Source organism: Teleopsis dalmanni, chromosome 1, assembly GCF_002237135.1.
Source record: "Teleopsis dalmanni isolate 2A chromosome 1, ASM223713v2, whole genome shotgun sequence".
Taxonomy (NCBI): Eukaryota; Metazoa; Arthropoda; class Insecta; order Diptera; family Diopsidae; genus Teleopsis; species Teleopsis dalmanni.
Window position 1 is genome coordinate 201,246,482 of NC_051846.1, and position 20,484 is coordinate 201,266,965.

Here is a 20,484-nt window from a genome sequence, read left to right on the forward strand (position 1 = left end):
CTAATATATAGTTAATCATGTTGAGCCTTTTTCGAGTTAGTCCGTCTGGACATTTTTACTCTTTGATAGCTGGGGGTGTCAAATTCAATTCGATGATTGATCTTAGATCTGCGTACCGCCCCGTGCGACTAGAGATTATTCTGAAATTAGATAGTGTTAAGTAGGGCAGCCGGTCTGCTATCTGTAGCTATTACATGTCGAGTAAGTTATGCAGTTTCCATAAGATTTGTTTTTGAAATAAACAGTCTTCGTTAAATAAATAATTTTTTAATTATATATAAATTATTTTTATATTGTCGTGCATATATTTGAAATACAGTTTTCGTTAAATAGGTAAAATTGGCTTGGAATATCACATATCTGTAGTGTTCTAAACTATTAATTAAACGTTGTTATAACATTGATATGTATAAATGAGATTTTTATAATTAGCGCCCTAGACCCTTTTCGCTGGCATCAAAGAAATCCGCTACTGTTCTATTGTTTATATGTTGACATCAATAATTGTTGAATAAACAAAACATTTCATTATTTATTTTATAAATCAAAAAGATAATGAGAACTGGTTCACGAGCCAATATGCAGGAAAGAAAGAATACGTTCGGATCACATAATTTTCATTCCGCTGTTCATTTTTTAACCGGGTATTTTGTATTCATGCTGATATTTGCATTATAATTCAAATATTTGTTATGTATTGCTTTAGTATTTTTTTTTTTATTATTAAATTAAAGTGGATTTTATTTGTATGCTTATTTTGTCACTGAGATGATCTCCGCATTTTGTCATTGTATGCTGGTGCTTGAGCTGGTGCAGTATGGAGATATATGGAATTGTATTTACCCGTTTGTGAAGTTCGGCGACTGAAGCGCGCGCGGTATCGTAATGAATTTTTTAAAAGCCACTCGCGACTGTCTTTAATGTAAAAATGCTTAAGTGCTGATTTGAATGAATCAGTTTGTAAGTTCTAAGTTACTTAAATGGCAATGGCATCAGAGACGAGAGTCTGTACTGAATATTTTGCTTCAAAAATGTATTAAAATTCCGCGTACTTAAAATCTAAACCTTATATTCATTCATAAGGTTTGAATGAATGTCAAAATGTGATTACTAAAAATAGGGCGGATTGACGAAAATATTCGCGAAAGTTTTAATTTGTTAAATAATTAAAAATAAATTTTCGTAAACTATTTATAAATGCATGTGTGCAAAATACATACATATATCGATAAAATAAATTACACATTAATTGGCGTTTCTATTTGCATAAAAAAATAATAAATATATAATATTAAAGTGATTTAAAATAGAGAAAATTTTTTTGTAAAATTAATTCATAATTTATTAAAAAAAATATTTTATATAAATTTTCGGTGAAAGTTAAAGTTTAAAAAATAAAAAAAGTGTTTGTGCTTTTCATTTGCATAAAAAGACAATTTTTTTTGCATTAAATATTTGTACTATTAAATTTTTTGTTTTTTTTTTTAATATTTATACCGTTTGTCAGTGGAAGAGTATGAGCTCATATATTTCTGTTTATTTAGAAATTAGTATGTGTTTTTGCTGTTTATCAGCGCCCCTTTCCGGCAAGCTTTTCAGCGTACCGAAATTTTATAGTGTTTTTTTTTGTTTTGTTTAAATTTTTTAGATAAGCTTCTTATCAATTGATTGCGTTCCTAGAGTCGTATGCCATGCCACAAATGCTTTCGCTGTTCTAAATAGATCGGCACTACTAAGAATACCTTGGTTTTATCATTTCATAGCTGTTTTTAAGTGTTTGTTGAACAGTTATCATAAATATCGGTTTTTTTTCTATAGTATACATATTGCAATTATGCAGTCGAAACTTCAAATGAATAAGTTTTAGTTTTTATTATTACTCATAAACATTTTTTAAATGAAAGTCACTTGAAAAAATGGATAAATTAAATGCTCTAATTTGTTGGTAAGATTTTTTTTTTGTAATTAATATATTTTCATATTTATTTTTACTTAAACTATTATATTAAATAGAAAATCTAAATATTTTTAATTTATTTTCCAGTGGCAGCAATAATTGTACCACAACAAACTCACAAGCACAAATCCCACAGGAACAGGAGTTGCAAAAGTTAAAAACGGATAAAGAAAATTCGACACAAATGAATAAAATAAATCAAAAAAATAATTATGAAAACAAAAAACAACAAAATGCAGATATAAAAAATCTAGAGAACAACGATGAAAATTCTAGTCAGGTGAGTGTTAGTCATACATACAAACATACATAGGTCAATTTGTTTTTTGATAAGTATTACTGCAGACCTTTAAAAATATAATGTTTGTTATGGTGAAGGATGTTTCATGCATCATATTCAGACGTTTCTGTGGTTCTGGATATGAGAGTTCTCTTGAGCAAATTTTTTCACTATGTTATATATCAATATAGTTTTCTAGATATCAGGCTTTATAGTTGAAAATTTTTATTTTATTTAACATGTGGATGCGCCAGATGGTTACTCGTCATTTATGTTATCAATGCGATAATTGCATATATTTATATATATGTATGTACTTAAAGGTGCTAGATGGCATGTGTTGTTTGTGTAATCATTCTAAAAAGTTTTCTGGTTTAAATCCTCGATATATCAAGAAGTTAAGTACATCGGTTTATAGCTTAGAGAAAAAAAAGCTTATTCCACTTAAATTCGTTGTTCAATTAGTGTATCCAGAAAATCTGGATAGCGCTATTATATTGTAGTTATGAGAGTTTGAAAAACTATTGTTGATATGTATAAATCCACCTTATAGTAACATTACTGCCTATCTATATGTTCAGAAAATAGTGTATGTGATTTCTATTGTTATAGAATAATAATATAAATTTTATAATAGATCAAGTCATCTATTTTAACAGTTATCTGTTCTTGTCGTATTAGCCTAAACAGTGAATCTTTTATAATGGATCTCTGATGAGAGAGTTTAATACCATTTGGTCATCTGCATAGATAAGTGATTGTTTAAAGTAGACTTGGTTGTTCTTGAAATCTTAGGGTATTTTTTTTTGAAACACACTACAAAGTTATTAGGGTTTGTTAGCGATAACATTAAGTTTAAAGATGTTCATGATAGAAAAATAATTCTTTATCAAAAATTATTTGTGAGATAATAATATATATATATAATATATATGAAAATTAAAAACAATTTTATAAAAAATAAATATTCTGCAAAAATGATTGAAATTATTCCTAAAACTCTACTTTGAAGCATCTTATTTTCTGGTTTCATTTGAGTACAAAAACCCATTGATATTAAATCAAATTGCTATTAAAGGACTAAAAGTTGATATATAACTTATGATACAACCATTTTGAACACAGTGATTTATATTAATGCATTTTTTAATTTAATTAATTAATAATTTTTTGTAGTAGTTACATAATGTTTAACTCGATGAAATTGAAATTAGGTAGGAGGGATACCCTTATTATTTTTTTTTATTTTTCGGAATATTGATGTTGAAGAACTTTAAAATGAAACAACATTCTGTATATTATATTTTAGCTATAAGTTTCAACTTTTGATTTAATCACGTACACAAGCAATTTCTTTGCAATATTTATTAATTCTTTCAAATAAATTTTTATTTTTAACTTTTTAAAATATTTCAAGACTAATTTTCAATATTTTTTCTTATTAAAAAACGCATCTAATAAAACAATTAAAATAATTTTAAAAATATGTTGAATAGATATTTTTCTATCTTTTTTTTTCCAATTTTTATGTTTATTTAATATTTAATGATTGTTAACACAATTTGAACTTAATTTTGAATAATGAATGAATAAATTTATTATAAAAAATATGAAAATTGATTTTATGATTTTTATACGACGTATTAACCTGCTAAATATACGCTACTGACGCATAAGTGCTTGGTACAAAGAAAAACAGAGATATCACATTAAAATGTGCTTAAATCAAAATTTTTTTAACACCTCCAATAAAATTATTATCCAAACATTGGCTCTCTTCCAAAAATAATAGTAGCGCACTCCTCGAAATAATTGGGCATGAAAAAAATAAGTTCAATAATGTAAAATCAACTAAACAAAAGCATCTGCTTAATATTTCAAAACTAAAATTCAAACTAAGTATAAATAATTAAATTAATTAATTGCTTAGTTGTGGTGTGAAATATTCCCTGATCTTGACCTAATGAAAGTAAATTGAGTTATAGACTATATCAACATTTTGAAATTATGGAATGTGGTAGATGTTAAAAATAGCATGTCCTTGATATGCCAAATAAACTGTATAACTAAATTAGTGTCAGACATTATTATATATAGAGACACACTACTTTTTAAAATAAATTAGTGAAAGTATTTTATATATAGTTTGTAATACAAAAACCAGACTTTTTTTATTATAACAACATTTAAAACCTTTCATAATATTTTTGTCATACTTCAGAAAAATCAGAAAAATATTAATTGATTGAGAGATTTTTGCTCTTCACTTCAATTGAATTATCTCTCAATATTATTTAAGAGTTCCATTAAAGTTCCATTAAAATTTAATGATTTCCTATTTTGGAGTTAATATTTTAAAATAGATTTTAGATGTTTTAAAGCAGGGTAGTTCAAACCAGATGGTGGGTCAATACAAATCACTGAATAAATTGGAGGGCCGTAGAACTAAATACATAGGTTCATAATTTTTCCGGTGAAAAATAAAAATACGATGATAATTTAATTAAATTTAGTTTTATTAATTCTTCGTTAATTTTTTTTTTTGCAATCTTATCAATAACAGCATTATTAATATTAGTTGTTGCCCTACGAAGAGAATATTTTATTTTTAATGTAAGGACTTACGGCACTGGATATTAGTTTTTTGAACCAGTTGTACAAATATATACTAAAGTCTTTGTCAATTAAGTAAATTAATGTGAAATGTGATAAATTATTTAAAACATTTTAGTTAATTTATTAAGGATACCTTAAAAATAAAATAATATAATGTTACTAAAATAGAACAAAGAAAAATTTGCCTAATTGTGGTGTATTAGAAATACGTGGCGGGCCGTATGAACCGTACTTTGCATAGCTCTGATTTAAAATATTGGTTCAGTTTAGTTTGGTATAAAGATGAATCTAATACTGACTTAATGATTTAGTATGTATTTTTAATATTATAAGAATTACTATGAATCAAGCATCCCTGATTTTAAACTTACATACATTGATTTATATATTTTTTAGAATATTAAAAGTTTTCCGATATTAGTTTTTGACAGTTCTTCGAGAGTCTTGAAGAAGGGTTTTCCAAGAATTGTGGTCCAGCTGCCTACTAAGGTTGAGGTCTATAGAAAAACCATAATATTATTTTTAAACTATAACTTTATAAGCTGATTATGTATATAAAATAAATGTAATTTATTTATTGCTCTATTATCTTGGAATCTATAGGAGTTGTAGTTATATTTAATAATAAATTATTGCAATTCTTAACAAGAACTATTTCTAAGCTAACTTTTTCTCACCTTGTTATTTTACACAAAAACTTTATACAACTATTTCTCATATCCACTGTTCAATTAATTTTATTTAATTTTTGAAAATAGAAAATTTTATTTTTATGCTAACTTAACTTTACGCAGTTCTAATAATTAAAAACATAACAACTAGCTTTTATGTTAACATATTTAGTATTCTATGTTCCAATAACGTCAAATAAATTGCTATTAATTTTCTTCTCTTAACACTTTTAAAATGTATTTAATTTACATTTAAGGTGGATGAAGTAATATAAATAAAATTAGTGTTTAAGGCACCTCGTGAGCAGCTTTAAAACTGAATAAAGATAAAATCCTCTGTGTAAATATGAAAGCTTTGCACCTTTGCTTGATAAAATTATATTTAAAATTTTAATACTCTTATCAAAAAAATTAAAATATTAATATTTTAATATATTATATAAATAAAAATAAATTATTTTAACACAAACGCTTGACGTGTATGGTTTTTGTGATTTAACTTAAACGACATTAATGTATATTTGGTTTGGAACTAACAATGTTGAAAATGTATATATTAGTAATTAGATCTACTCAAAAACTTTTGATATTAAAAAATCAGTGTTTAATCAAACGCAGTTCTAATAATTAAAAACATAACAACTAGCTTTTATGTTAACATATTTAGTATTTAAGTGCTACTTGAAAGTGCTAATAGTCGTTATTACAGCTAAAAAATAACGCCCTATACATATATATAATAGTGTTTTAGAAAAGATGCTAAAGATGAATTAAAATAAATTTTATTAATTGTTATGAAAATGAAACTAAAAGTTTACTATTACACCATTATAGAGAGAAAGAAAGAAACAATAATACATTTTCTCTGTGAATGCCCGGCTTTAGCGTCCACAAGATATAGGTTCTTACGAAAATACTTCTGTGATAGTTTATAAGACTGCTCAACGATGAAGATGAAAGACATATTAAATTACCTAAATTTGTCGGGATGGATTTTGTCTCTACTCTTCTATACTAGGGATCTTGCGAGGAATGTGGTATCAAAACATCGAAAAATCGCTAATTGAGGTACATTTGAAGTTATCTAATGGCTTGCCACTGCAACCAACCAACACCATTATTCTGACTGTGTACCTACTATAGTAGAGTGTGTACACAACTTATAGTATCCTCTACCAGTCGTTTCTACATTTCATATTAACGTCAGTCATTATATCCAAACTATGATAGCTCACACATAATTTAAAACTTACCTTAAAAAAGGTGCTGTCCTTTCAATAATTTTCACTTAATTGTAATGATACATGTCAGTATTTATGATATGTTCAAACCAGCTAGTCGCAAGGTCTATAATAGCTAGTCGTGCTACTATTTTAAAATCATAATACTGCTTTTACAATTTGTGGTTTCGTCGGGAACCCAAAAACACTATGCAAAGTCTGACCCATGACCTATCTACAGTACACATTTTTTCACCAGAAATTATAAGCAAGTTTTGTTGGGTTGCATATACATTATTGACATTATTACTACTTTTAATAATAGAATGGTAAAATAGATTGGTTTTATGCTCTGTAAAAGCGCCAAATAAAAGAATACCGAGAATATATTACTAATTATCTTAAAATTTAAAAGGTTATGTTAAACTATAAGTTGAAGTATTTCCGAACTAGAGAAACTTTTAGGCAGGATATAAAATATGATAAATGGATAGTCAAACAAACTCCATAAAATCGTTTGTATATGTTATTTTAAATACACACTCTATATACAAATAAACAAATATTTTTTTATATTATATTGAGCTATAGAGCTCATATAAAAAAGCTATAATCAATTTAAGAAATCGATAATATTTAATTCTTCTTTTTATCTGGCTTTTGTCTTAAATTAATGTCAATCATCATTATGAGTTTCATTTTTTAAATAAATTCCAACCATTTATTTCATTGGAAGGATGTGTTTCTTTTTAGTACAAAATGTTAATTATAAAATATTAATTATATTCTAACCGTCAATTCTTTCTTCCCTATCTTTAAAAAGGATATTTATATAGTAGAAAGCAGTACAGACCACAAATATTTGTTTCGCTTCCGGTTAAATATTTGATACATATATACGTAATTATTATTGATAATAAACTTACGGTATTCTATTCGTAAACAAAACTATAAAAATGTTGTAAATAGCTTCATTCATAATTTTAAAATAATACAAAAGAATTGTATATTAAATGTACGCAAAAACTTCCGTTCAAAGACATTTCCACGAACTGAATTATTTTATAGAATTGTTTACAAACATCCATTTAAATGCGAAAATAAAATATTTTAAAGAAGCTGGAATTTTTGCGATGTGGTATTGTTTTGCTGGTACATGAGGTACATGACCAATGGATATGTTAAGGAAGATATTTGCATGCGTATCGGTCGGAAATACATATACTTTTGAATAATTCAAATAGTAATTCGAATTTGTTTAGAAATTCTTTAAGCCAATAAAGAATATTAAAAACAGATTCTAATATCTTTAGTGGTATTAGAATTGAGAAAGCATAAATTCGAATTTTTCGTTTTTTAGCTGAAATACTTTTTAGTAATACTATACATAGTGTATATCTCTATGCTGAGATCTGTAATATAATTCGCATTTAAACAATAGTAGACCTATAAATCTATATATCATGAAGCTAACATTTTACCGCATACAAATCGGGATACTTACATTTTATTCTTCTTCTTCTCGTTTGATCTTCTTGGTTGGCAAATAACGAACTTTGTTAATATTGCATTCTACTATCTCCAATAACTGAAAGTTTTTCTACCTGTTCTTTCTCTCAGAATATAAAAATTAACTGTTCTATTTTTATAGTTTTCAATATCTTTTTATATGTTATTAACAACTTTGTAAAAGAGACTGAATTGAAACATAAACTGAAATAATATATTATGTACAGTTTCCATAGTATAAACATATCTAAGATATTATAAAATATCCATAACGACTTGTAATAATCAAACTTTGTAATAAACTGAATGACAAACCTTTTGCACTTAACAAAACAAGGAAATATAAAGTGAGTTTTAGAAACATGAGGAGTCTCTAGTCAAAAGCTTAGTTTCCCATTCTTGACATTACAGCCCTTGATTAACTAGTGCTGCTATAAGTGATGCTTTATATATTTTTTTTCGATCCTATCAGCGACATCCATATTGTTAGAATCGGTTACCACCACATAATCGATCTGCAGCCTGGCTTTTCGTCGTACAGCAATCTTCTAATCTTCTATTAAGTATACTAAATTAGGTATATTCTGTATGTGACAACAGAGACCTAAGGTTGATGTAAACAAATATCTATACTACTTTCAGAACAAAAGTTTTAGCAAGAACTATCTAACATCCTAATTTGCCAACTCTGTTTAATATTTTCTGGAATAAAATTACTTTTTAATCATATTTTTCTAAAGATAAAGCTATTGAAATTGTAATTATAAAAATTTGTGTGTTTATAAACACTTTAATGCAATATTTCACCAAATAAGGCGACTGATATCTAAATAAAATATTTCTATATATTTTGGAATTACTCACTATTTTCTTTTATTTTTTATTAATTGATAAATCGTTTTTTATGAGTAAATTGAGTCTGCTCTACAATCCTATTGCATTACTCATTAACATATTTAAGCATATTACGATCTGTTTTCATTTTGATTGTTTGTATGGGGTATATGCCCTCTTTGATAGGTAATTGACTGGTATTAAAATGTTTTTCATGGATTCAAAAATTTATCCAGCTGAACCTGGCATTTACATACATACTCTTATTGTTCTATATATAATGCTAATAAGCATGTGCTCTTTATTTTTAGCAGATATTTATTATTGTACAAATTATTTATAATTCTCTTTGCTAATACTCTACACAAGTTAATGGATGATTAAGTATAATAATTTTAGATTTATAAATAATTGATTTATAAATCTATATTAATTTATTAGTAATTCTAGGCTTTTTTTCTTCAATTTGTATATCTTTCGTTTTTAAGTGCGTTTTGTTATTTTTTCATATTTAATTCATTTAAATTGATTCATTATGTATTTATATTATATATGTAAGTTCAAGCAAAAAAATTTGAGGTGGTTATTCCTTCTAGTAATTCTAATAATCTCTGGTATATCTTAACAATGTTAAACATAATTTTTAATTGCGATTTTCTTCTTCCCGAAGATAGTATGATTATACTGAAGATTGTTCTAGTTGTAACCCATATTGTTTCATTGTGAACGTTGGAACTACAACCGACGTGATGAGTGACAAGTATTATTGGAACATAAACTCGGCCATATATACAAAAGTTGTAATTTAGTTTCTACATTTGATTGAATGTTTATACTTGAAATTGTATTCTAATCGCATTCAAAAATCGTACCAATTACTCCTCCTTGCATTTTAAAAACTAATATATATTGTATTTTGCGTTTCCTTGAATTCAATGAGATTAATAGATATTTAAATATTTTCCAAAGATATTTCAATATATTTAGGACTCGCTGAAAAATAGCAAGCAATTTTTGTGATGACACCATTATTTTTAATATTTAATTTTTCATTCAGATTCTGTAAATATTTATATAGATTACAGAATACAGAACAAGCAATCGATGATTATGACGTTTGCTTGCCTACATTATAACTTCCTTTATACCTAAAAACAAACCCAAAATTTGTACAAATAGTTTATTGTATTTTCAATCGGTGTTTCTAGTGCAGTTAGCTGTCAAATTGACAATTGTTTTTTCAAAAGTGTATGTCATTAAAAATATATATAGAAAAGTATCTACAGCTAAGCTTATTACTTAACTAATGTCGAACTTAATTAGTTAAGTATTTGTTTAATGAAAATTTATTCATTTATATTTTGGATTAATTATAATTCTTAATTTTTTATTTTAATAGTAGAAAGGACCAGACGTAGTGTTAATTGTTTTGGCAAAAATTTAATTTTTTTCAAAAGTTTTTTTATATTTTTATTTAGTTCTTACGTAGTTGCCTGTTACTCCTACAAGTTTGGGGCTCACACGTATTTTGGAGGCGTGGATTCTCATGAAATTTTTGTTTGCTTATAAAAACTTTTCGGCATATGAGATACGCAAAATAAAAATTTGTAAATGATTTGTTGTTGTATGAATTAGCTGTTATAATTCACCTACATTCTTGAAGATTAGTCACGAGTTGGCTTTATATTATATATGTTTATATATACGAATATGTTTGTGAATATGTATATATTAATATATATGAAAATAATGAAAAATTCATTCCATTCTTTATTAAATAAATTGTCTATCTTTAACGCTCAATTTGTTAAATTTTTTACTTTAAACAAATTATTTAATGTTTCTTTCCGACCGATCCGGTTTGGGGTCTATTAATGTGGAAATAAATGAGTATTGTTTCGCATTTAATTTGTAGTATGCCACTCTGTCTCTCGACCGCAAAATATTTTGATCTCTGGACAGTTTGTTTACTTGTTTGTTTCTGTACGTAGATTAGCACATTTTCCAACAGTTTTAGGCTTTTCAGTTCAGCAAATTATCGGAAAAGTAACAGTCGCTTTTGAAGAGCCTTCGCTATAAGTTATTTGAGCTAAAGACAGCCAAAAAATATTTTTATTTTTATTCTAAAATTTGTTTAAAATAATTTTTTATATAAAATTTATTTAAATTTTTTTAAATTTCGCAATTATGTCGGTGTGGATGACTTATGTGAACCGCCGTCGTCCGCATGCAACCGGGCGTGCGCTATATGGCATGGAGTATTTTTATATAGTGAGTGCGTTTGCCAAGTTCAAAAGTTGTTATAATTTTGTTTTTAAGTGAAATGAATGCCATCTTGTTGAGGGACCTTTGAAGTTGGTTTCAATTTCAGCAAAACGTAATTCAAAGATTGTTGTATTTTTATCTAAAAATTATGTTATTTTAAAAATATAATTTGTTTAATTCTTTTTAAGAATTCTAGGTTCTATGACGCTTTTTGAAAATTAAAAAAAAAATTTATACAAAATATTAAATTTTATTTTTGCACTTATATGATGTTTAATAATTATTTATAATGTGCAAAAAAATTTATATTATATTTTCATATTAAAATAATTAATACTATCTAAACAAGTTAGTGAGTTTGTGTGAGATTACAAAATGTCATCTTTGTCTGGAAGATGAGACTTTTATTTTATTATTGTGACTGTCCGGTTTTGATTTGAACCAGAAAATTAATATTAGATCGAAAGTTCACATCGCAACTAGTGGAACATTGGAGAACATTTGAGAAACGTAATTCACCTTATTTTGCCTTACCTTTCTGAGAAAGTTTATTAAGTTCAATCAAGAAGACATTCTGGTCCTGATAATCATAGGACTGATTATCTGCTTGTTTAGGATCACATCTGTTATGGTAAAAATGTATTTATATTGGGATGGACAAATGACATTTGACATTAGAAAATATAAGTGACTCCGGTGAAAAGACAAAGGAAAATGGAAAGACCGCTCCTGAAATCCTGTTATGGTCATAGTGCTTCGCTGTACTATGCAATTCTATTACAGTCTATTAAATGTTTATTGTTAAAATATCTCAAAGAACATTTGATCCAAAAAACTAAAATATACTGTAAACATTTTAAGAGACTTTAGTGGAACGTTCTGATTTAACTTTTTTTTAAATATTTTGGAAGTTACAAGTACTTTCTTTAGTTTGAGGATATCTTACTTTTGTATCAGTAATTGCTATATCTAATATCTAAATTTTTTTTTTTCAATATTAAAAAAAATATTTATTACAGCTTTAATCGTATTTATTTTTCTTTTTGTATTATTTATTCAAATTATTCAATTACTGTTGTTTAGATGGAAACCATATTCTATCTATTTAATTATTTTTCTGTCATATTACATTATTATTCGATGTTGTAATGTTCAATATAATGTATACCACTTAAGCAAAGATTTGCAAAAAACTAGAAAATGTGATATTTGATAATAGTGTAGGCCCTTTATATCTTCCCTGAATATAGAAATCAGTGAATCTTAAAAATCGCTGGATTTAGATCAGCTTAGGTTAATTTGACAATCGATGTACAGTCTGCCAGTCGGTCTTGTACACCCTATAGTTTCATTGTGATCCTATTATCAGATTTTAATGTCTTTTAATGTCATAAATTTGGAAACGAACACATAGTACAATGGTAGGTAGGTAGATTGGAGTGATGACCTTGTATGCAAGAAAACCCATTTGAGCTCAAATAATGGCCCATTATGGCACCATAGGAATAGCGTTGATTCGTACATAGACTAAAAGGTCATAACACGACCAACTTCGAAAAAGGTAATGACTCCCCCATTAGGTAAAAGTGAACCAACTTGACAGTTCTATGATGACAGCTCGGTCAGATTGGTAAAAGAAGGGGCACATGGTACAATAAAATATATTTCAGTAATACCGTTTAATAAACTTCTCAAATATAAATATTTAAATTCCTAAAAATATAGATTAAGTTTTGAAAATCGTTGATTAGTTGATACAAGAATCCTGAAAATCTAAATATTCAAAGAGTGTTCTAATTCATTTTTTCATATATATGTAATCGGTGTGTACTAAAATAAATTCTAGCGAAGATTGATGCCTTATATTCACTCTTCTGATTTCCAGGGATATTTAAACAAAAAATTTACATTCTCACAAGTTGTAGCGCTTGATATATTGTAATTTAGACTATAACAGCGTATAATATTTGAAGCAGTAAGATTTACAATATTTTTAATAGCTACATGTTACGCTTTCCACGCAACTCATTCCATTGTTTATTGCATATAATTTATAAAAATAAATGTTTAAAACAGTTTACAACAATTTTAGGTTGTTATAATAATTTGTATATAATTTATGAGTAGTTCTCATATATTTCTTGGATTTTAGCCAATTACTTTTGTTTTTGTTTTTACTGGGGCACACAAACCACTTAGAACGCAAATAGAACCAATAGCGATTAACTGCTAATCATCCAGAGAAATTATCACTTAAAAATTAAAATTTTGTGTTTGTTTACTTAAGATTTGTAATTATTTTTCACATTAATTTGAAAATCGATTTTTAATTATTGAAAATAATTTATTTACAGCAACGTCGCTCACAACCAGAATTCGGAACGCAACACAAACAACAAATTTCACGGCCACTCTCAGAGGCGAATTCGGAGTTAAGCTGTGATTTACTTTCGGACAATAATAATTGCAAATCCAGTATCGAGCTATCAACAAATACCTCTGGCATCGGCAGTGCAGATAATCGTTACTCCGATGAGCAAGTTACCAACGGAGATGATGTATTAGACAAACGTGGTAGTGTCAACTCGAATGAAACTGCAGGAAGTGGTGGTGGCAGTAGCGGTAGTCATAGTGATCGGAAACGCGCACTTCCTAAACATCAACGTCCATTGACACGATATTTACCAATTTTCTCACCGGATTTAAATTTACGCCATCATATCGAATCAGCTGGACACCAGATTGCGCTCTGCCCTCATGTATTTGTAGATGCGCACAGCTGTAGGGGGTAAGACTTAAATATAATACAAAGTAAATATAATAATAAAATTTCTGTATTTTTATAGATATTTACATAAGTTGGGTGCTACTTTTCATGGTTGGGCGCGACGTTGGTTTGTACTCGACCGTCAACGTAATGCCTTTATTTATTATTCTGATAAGTCAGAACGGAAGCCGAGAGGAGGCGCATACTTTTCGGTAAGGAAGCAAAGAATTATTTTTTATCTTGTCAGTAGTAGTTATTGTTTGCTGTTGTACATTAATTGTTGTAGAAATGTTCTTGAGATAAACTTGTTTTGGAACTGTGAGGACTGTTTTTTTATTATTACTATTTAATTTGTATTGATTTTAAAAGATATAATAAGAAACTATTTTGCATAGATCTCTCTTTTCTTCCCCCTTACCGTGTCTAAGAACTGATTTTCGCAAACTCCCATCGTTTGCTATCAAGTGGGCATACATTTCGCGTTTTTAACCAACGCGATATACAGTGATAATGATAAACATGATTACATTCACCTGTTGCTGTTACACAGTCTGCCTTGTAATAGTTTTGTGAAGCTTGACATTCAATACATACTTCAGAAATTGGATTTCGGCAAATCGCACAAGTATCAGTTGGTACGTCCCACGCCCACGCTGCACAAGGTTTCCACATTTCTACCGTAAACCTATGCCCAACCGTATTTTCGTTTTCTTCTGAATCTAAGTCATTTTTCTTGTCCTTTTCTTTTTTTTGCTGGTTTACTTTATCTTTTTGTTTATTTTCTTCATTTTTTTCTTTTTCTTTGTTACTTTCTTTTTCTGCGTTCTTTTCTTTTCCTGATCTTGAACCAGTCAAAAGTGCCCACCTAAACATGATTTTACGTTGACGGTGCAAATAATTTTATACACCAAAAATTTAATTTCGTATAAACATAATTTATGATCAACATAATTTATGATTCTAGTTTTCGATGTTTTTTTTTTCTTTATTTTCAAATATTAATAAGTTTACTTTGTTTAATAGCACTACACTATAAGTTATTTCTTAAACTATCACGGGTTTATTACACAGTCAAATAGCGAATGGTCCGGTAGTATTACGCTCTTTCTGGTCATGACACAGTCAAATAACGAATGGTCCAGTAGTATTACGCTCTTTCTGGTTTATTGAGACTTTTTGGGTGTGATATATATCCACACAAACAAAAAAAAAACATTTGCTCTTAAATGCCCAAACTCTGATATTTTTTACTGAACAGCATTATTCTGAACAACGCTAGGGGCTGGAAGTTTGAAATAGCAAATATGTATATTTTAGTGTGGATATGTGAGGATATCCCCTCAAAAAATATTACACATTAAATTCTTGCACAAATAAAATTACCAATTTAGTAGTAAAAGTTGATAATTGTAATTTGACTGTCTGCATAACATGACTTTTGACCACGACCAAAAATTGCTGTAACCGATCACACGTCATATGACTGTCTGTACCATATTATACGGTCCTTACACAAGAACGACAACAAGAAAAGATTAATTTTTATGTTTAAATTTATTTAATTTAAAGTTTTTGATTTGTTTTTTTTTTTTAGACAATTGATGAAGTTTATTTGGATCATTTGAACGCATCTAAAAGTGGTCGCCCACACTGCACTTTCATTGTGAAAACAAAAAAACGCAGCTATCATTTACAAGCAGCTTCAGATGCAGCTGCACGAATATGGATTGATGCCATTATAACCGGAGCTCAAGGAAACTTAGATTATTAGCTTTAAATTAAAATATTGTTGTAAGTTATCTTGTAAGAATAGCTAATAATTTGGTAATTAATTTGTAAGTGTATCTAATTATATTTTTAATGAAATCACAGATTTCTATTAATACTGAACCAAAGCAAAATTATATAAAATTGTAAAATGAATGCATTACATATTTAAATTTAATCTTAACAATAGTTAAAGGCAGCTCATAGAAATCGATCATAATTTTAGATCATATATAACAATGTATTATAAATAAAATTGTATATTATCTTTAAGGTTATATATTGTGACGTAAACGGTTTTAATAAGGAGTTTTGAAAGTTTTTATAAGGAGTTCTTCTAAAAGGAGTTTCTTTTACTTAATTACGTATGCATATCTTTATTTACATATATATAAATATATGTATTGTATATCTTTCAATTTTTTTATATCATACTATTCTATATACATAGAATACAATATAGGTATTAGCATATTCACAAATTTAACATAACAATACATAACAAATTTAATATAAGTTTTGCTCAACTATCAGTTAATAAGAAATGATACAAATTCGCTACATATTCCCTAAGACACTAAGAAAATGAAAACGATTGTTACTAGACGCATGTGCCTTTTTAATTTGGTTTGCAATGTGTTTTGAATATATAAGCGAACATTTATAAGTTTATTCTGAAATGGTTATTTTATAATTTCATAATTGAAATTTTTTATCCAAATGAATCATTTTAGAGTATCTTTTTTATTATATTCTTAAAAAAATTAAATTTAATTTACACTTACATATTAATTAATTATAATTTTACATTATGTATTATTAAAATAATTTTTTATTTTAAAAATAAATATATGTTTTTATAAAAAATTAATCTTGACTTGAATTTTTAACATGTAACTTTAAGATGAGTTATAATATTTATTTATGTAGGTTTCAAGCCATTCTTTGAAATTACGTAAATGTTCATCTACGGCACCAATAAAATTACACGATTTAAAATGTGGTGGTGGATGCTGACCAGTGCCATATGCATTAAATATAAAATGCTCACTTATATAAATTGCAGCCACTACATCATTGGATAGGACTTCGTGACGAAACGAAAGCTTAGCAAATGATTCTGAAAATTGTTTTATTGTAACAAATGATTGTTTCGTTAAGCACCCTGAAAACAAATATTTCATATATATACTTTAAATTAATTCAATAAATTATTTTATTATACCTGGACGTTCTATGCGTGAAGCCACAAAATATTCTTGCAGTAATCTTTCAGCTTCTTGTGTAAAGTCTACAGTACGTTTTGATATAATTGCTAGAAAGTGGCGCATATCCTCATTAGATATTGAGAGATCATCTATAGTTGACTCATAAGTATTTATTGACGATTGTTGAAGTATGTAATCAACCAAAACTTCATGGTTGTCTTCGTCAACATAAATTGGTAAACCAAATATTCTTAGAAAAAATTAAACTTATTTTATTTGCAATTTTAAAAAGAAAGTTATTATTTATACTTGATGAATTTGTTAAACATTTGTTGATCACGTGCGTTATTCTTAAAAGCACGCCAATGTGCCCATATTGAAGTTTCTAAAGGATATGCAACTGAAGATTTTTCTATGCTTACACGAGAACACTCAATAAACTTAAAAATTTTATCAGCACGAGCTGCTTTTATACAAGACCAATCACCGGCAAAATAAACTCCACCTTGTGCTAAAAGGATAGGATCAGCTTCAATCCATTTTTGATTACTTGGAAAAGCAGGAGATTTTAACTTATAGGTTGGTCCTAAAAATCGTGCGCCCAACTGGCCAATACTTGTCATTAGGTAATTGATTATAGAAGTGTCATTACCAATAGCAATAATAGGTATCGGAATACGATTGGGAATTGGCTAAAAAATACATACACATTTAGTATATTATATGCATACTTCATTGAATAGATGAAACCTTTTTAGTTTGAGTTTTATTTTAAAATTGTGCTTACCCCAATTGAGGCTAAACTGAGTAGCAATGCCATTTTCAAGTTAACAAAGCAATCCATTGGTATACGATCTTGACACAATTGTGCGCTTAGTGCATAGACAAAAGCAAAATCGGAATATTCCTTTTTGATAATTGTATGCAGTTGTATAATTGATTGTGGACTCAACGTCGCATCAACAGTCGAATTATTAGGCAACAGTATTGACGCAACACTTCCCAACTTCTGTACATTATTTACTTCAATACTGCTATTGAGGTCAATGGATAAATTATTGTCATGTTCAATAGGTGGTATATGTTGTATGGATGTGTGTTCATTCACAGATATATCCATACTCATTTGTTGTATTGTATTTTGTATTGAGTTCGAAGGTCCATGTATACTGGATATAGTACCATTTCTATAACCCAAAGATAATAAATCTAAAGGATTGTTGTGCTCAGTAATTCGATTAACATCAGCGGAATCAAAAGTAGTTTTTTTTGGAATTGGACAAGATGAAGTTATATTTTGCAGCTTTTTGCTAGTGTCTATTTGTGTTTTTGACTAAAAAAAACATATTATTATTGCACTATAACTAACATTATTTTTCGAAAAGTTTCAACAAAAAAAAACCTACCAATGTTGTTATATTTTTTGTTGTGTGTAACTTTTCAAGAGCGCTTAACTCCTCTAAATCTATGTCAAATGGTTCATTAGCAAATTTTTCGAATTCGTTTGTGAATGAATCATCAACTCGCTGATAATTTGTGCCAGCTACTGATGACAGATCCAAATCTTCTTTTGTTGCTTTCTTTGGAAAATGTAATTCATTGTTATAAACATTTTTGTTTGTCGTTTTAGCTTGAATAGGCTGAACATATTTATCAATCGGTGGTGGTGGTGTATCAACTACAATTGTCTCTGATAAATTTTGAGTATCAATAAACAGTGAGCAAGAATCATCGTTTAGTTGTGACAATGGCAAATTAGTATTAACAATCCGTGGTGTGCGTTCCAGATAATCGCTATTGATGAAACTTTCCTCATTTCGCAAATTTAATTGTGATGAAAATTCTTCTCTATTGTTAACAAAAATATCCGAATTATCTATAGGACCATATAGAGAACGGTTGTTGTCTTTCATATATTTATCAGATTCCATGCTTGAAACTCCTGTCCACACTTATTATAGTCGTAATATCCGGTAACTAAATAGCGTCCTCCCAATTTTAGTTTACAGTTATAATTATGTTCTTAAATAATAAAAGATTTTGACAAAATTATAAGGTTTTATGTTTTATTGTTATTACCTTTCACACGAACAAGTACTGCACGAAAAACTTTATCAAGGATTATGGGCGTTTGAACAAAACCGGTAGGTACCAAACGCAGCAGATGATAGTTTTGAATAGAACGTAACTTGCTATACTCGCTCATAGAACGAGAGCAACTGTTGCACTGTGGCGCTGCAAAGGTAAACAAAAACTTAGCTTAACTTAAGACAATTCTATTTCATTTACGCATTTAACACTAACCTTCAGTGGAATTTTTTTTAATTTTATTTCTGAGACAACCTGTTGAACAAAACCAAACCGTTTGTATACTATTGAAAAGAAAACAAAAAATTATAATGAAAAACAATATGTAATATTGCATATTCTATAATTGAGAAAACTTACACACACTTCTCTGGTTCAGTTAAAGCAGTTAATATACCAAGAACTGAACATAAATTGGTAGGATATAAATTTTTTGAAGGATCAAAACATAAGTGCTGTTGATATGGTAAACCTATAAATCGAAGCTGCACATGCACTTGCTCAATATCGATGGATTTAAGTCCAGTTTCGCTGCTTGTTTGCTTAACAAAGTCGCGTATAAGTGAATAAACACAGTATTTGACGGCGTTCATAAATTGTATTGGCTCATCAATTGTCAAATTCAACAGTTCCTTAGGACTATCGAGGAAATCTTTGTATGCAAATGGTAACTGCACTATCACAGCAGCCAGTGTGTCTTCTGGTCTTTTTGTTTGTTGATAATTTTTTGTATATTGACTAGCGGCTGCTTCAATAATTTTTAACAATATACTTTTGCGCAGAAACGATTCTATTAATCTTTGGTTAATAAATCTGTAAAGTTATATACATATATATATTGTTTTTTTTTATATGTACAATTTAACTTAATAGATTAAATTATAAATAAAAGTATCTTACAATTGCGATAGTGTTGTATTATTTATTTGAATATTTGATGTATTGCTTAATGGGGAAGGCGATGCGCTACTTAACATTATAAAAATAATATACAATTAGATGTAATGTCTCCAACTAAAAACATAAGTATCAAAATCAAATTTTATATTTAAAAACAACAATTTGTGGATTGCAAGATACAGAGTTGTAATTTATTTAGAAAGAGAAATTTTTAACATTTTAAGTACAGGGATGTTTTACACATTATTTTATTTATATACATTGTTTGATGCAAACACAGTACGATTATTTTTATTCTATATTTTTAAAACACGGAGACAGTATCCGTCAAGAGTGAGAGTGGGTGATATGGTGATAAACTGGGAGGATAGCGTTAAATATCTCGGCATCACGTTGGACAAA

At 27.8% G+C, this 20,484-nt stretch overlaps 4 protein-coding genes across 5 annotated transcripts; 1 reads left to right on the forward strand and 3 right to left on the reverse strand.

Annotated features, from left to right (window-relative positions):
* The first annotated feature begins 1,833 nt into the window (after positions 1–1,833).
* Positions 1,834–16,225, forward strand: LOC119671342 (pleckstrin homology-like domain family B member 2). Of its 2 annotated transcripts, XM_038081926.1 has the most exons (5): positions 1,834–1,945; positions 2,045–2,237; positions 13,707–14,140; positions 14,199–14,331; positions 15,714–16,225. In XM_038081926.1, exons 1-5 carry the CDS (start codon positions 1,917–1,919, stop codon positions 15,888–15,890), a joined length of 966 nt encoding a protein of 321 aa, XP_037937854.1. In that variant the 5' UTR covers positions 1,834–1,916; the 3' UTR covers positions 15,891–16,225. The 2 variants fall into 2 exon arrangements, with proteins under 2 accessions (XP_037937854.1, XP_037937855.1); XM_038081927.1 differs by lacking the exons at positions 1,834–1,945; positions 2,045–2,237 and adding an exon at positions 11,220–11,358 and having other exon boundaries at positions 15,714–16,224.
* LOC119671343 (RING-box protein 1-like) lies at positions 14,358–15,068 on the reverse strand. Its single transcript, XM_038081928.1, has 2 exons — positions 14,538–15,068; positions 14,358–14,444 (listed from the first exon to the last, which is right to left on the reverse strand). The coding sequence occupies exon 1, from the start codon at positions 14,990–14,992 to the stop codon at positions 14,543–14,545; it is 450 nt and encodes a 149-aa protein (XP_037937856.1). The 5' UTR covers positions 14,993–15,068; the 3' UTR covers positions 14,358–14,444; positions 14,538–14,542.
* Positions 16,226–16,619: 394 nt separating the features above from the next.
* Positions 16,620–19,108, reverse strand: LOC119671344. Its single transcript, XM_038081929.1, has 5 exons — positions 18,501–19,108; positions 17,882–18,427; positions 17,404–17,786; positions 17,112–17,344; positions 16,620–17,051 (listed from the first exon to the last, which is right to left on the reverse strand). Exons 1-5 carry the CDS (start codon positions 19,023–19,025, stop codon positions 16,786–16,788), a joined length of 1,953 nt encoding a protein of 650 aa, XP_037937857.1. The 5' UTR covers positions 19,026–19,108; the 3' UTR covers positions 16,620–16,785.
* Positions 19,109–19,197: 89 nt separating this feature from the next.
* Positions 19,198–20,169, reverse strand: LOC119671345. Its single transcript, XM_038081930.1, has 4 exons — positions 20,083–20,169; positions 19,543–19,995; positions 19,399–19,466; positions 19,198–19,348 (listed from the first exon to the last, which is right to left on the reverse strand). Exons 1-4 carry the CDS (start codon positions 20,157–20,159, stop codon positions 19,287–19,289), a joined length of 660 nt encoding a protein of 219 aa, XP_037937858.1. The 5' UTR covers positions 20,160–20,169; the 3' UTR covers positions 19,198–19,286.
* Between the last annotated feature and the right edge of the window lie 315 nt (positions 20,170–20,484).

Excerpts from the sequence above, each read along its gene's own strand:
- LOC119671345 (XM_038081930.1), bottom strand. The coding sequence starts at position 20,159 with ATGTTAAGTAGCGCATCGCCTTCCCCATTAAGCAATACATCAAATATT. Across the intron at positions 19,996-20,082 it reads AATACAACACTATCGCAATT|ATTTATTAACCAAAGATTAA; the intron begins GTAAGATACTTT and ends ATAACTTTACAG. Across the intron at positions 19,349-19,398 it reads TAAAAAAAATTCCACTGAAG|TTTTTGTTTACCTTTGCAGC; the intron begins GTTAGTGTTAAA and ends AGTTAAGCTAAG.
- LOC119671344 (XM_038081929.1), bottom strand. The coding sequence starts at position 19,025 with ATGGAATCTGATAAATATATGAAAGACAACAACCGTTCTCTATATGGT. Across the intron at positions 18,428-18,500 it reads CAAAAAATATAACAACATTG|TCAAAAACACAAATAGACAC; the intron begins GTAGGTTTTTTT and ends TGTTTTTTTTAG. Across the intron at positions 17,052-17,111 it reads TTCACGCATAGAACGTCCAG|GGTGCTTAACGAAACAATCA; the intron begins GTATAATAAAAT and ends ATTTGTTTTCAG.
- LOC119671342 (XM_038081926.1), top strand. The coding sequence starts at position 1,917 with ATGGATAAATTAAATGCTCTAATTTGTTG. Across the intron at positions 14,141-14,198 it reads GATGCGCACAGCTGTAGGGG|ATATTTACATAAGTTGGGTG; the intron begins GTAAGACTTAAA and ends GTATTTTTATAG. Across the intron at positions 14,332-15,713 it reads GAGGAGGCGCATACTTTTCG|ACAATTGATGAAGTTTATTT; the intron begins GTAAGGAAGCAA and ends TTTTTTTTTTAG.
- LOC119671343 (XM_038081928.1), bottom strand. The coding sequence starts at position 14,992 with ATGTTTAGGTGGGCACTTTTGACTGGTTCAAGATCAGGAAAAGAAAAG.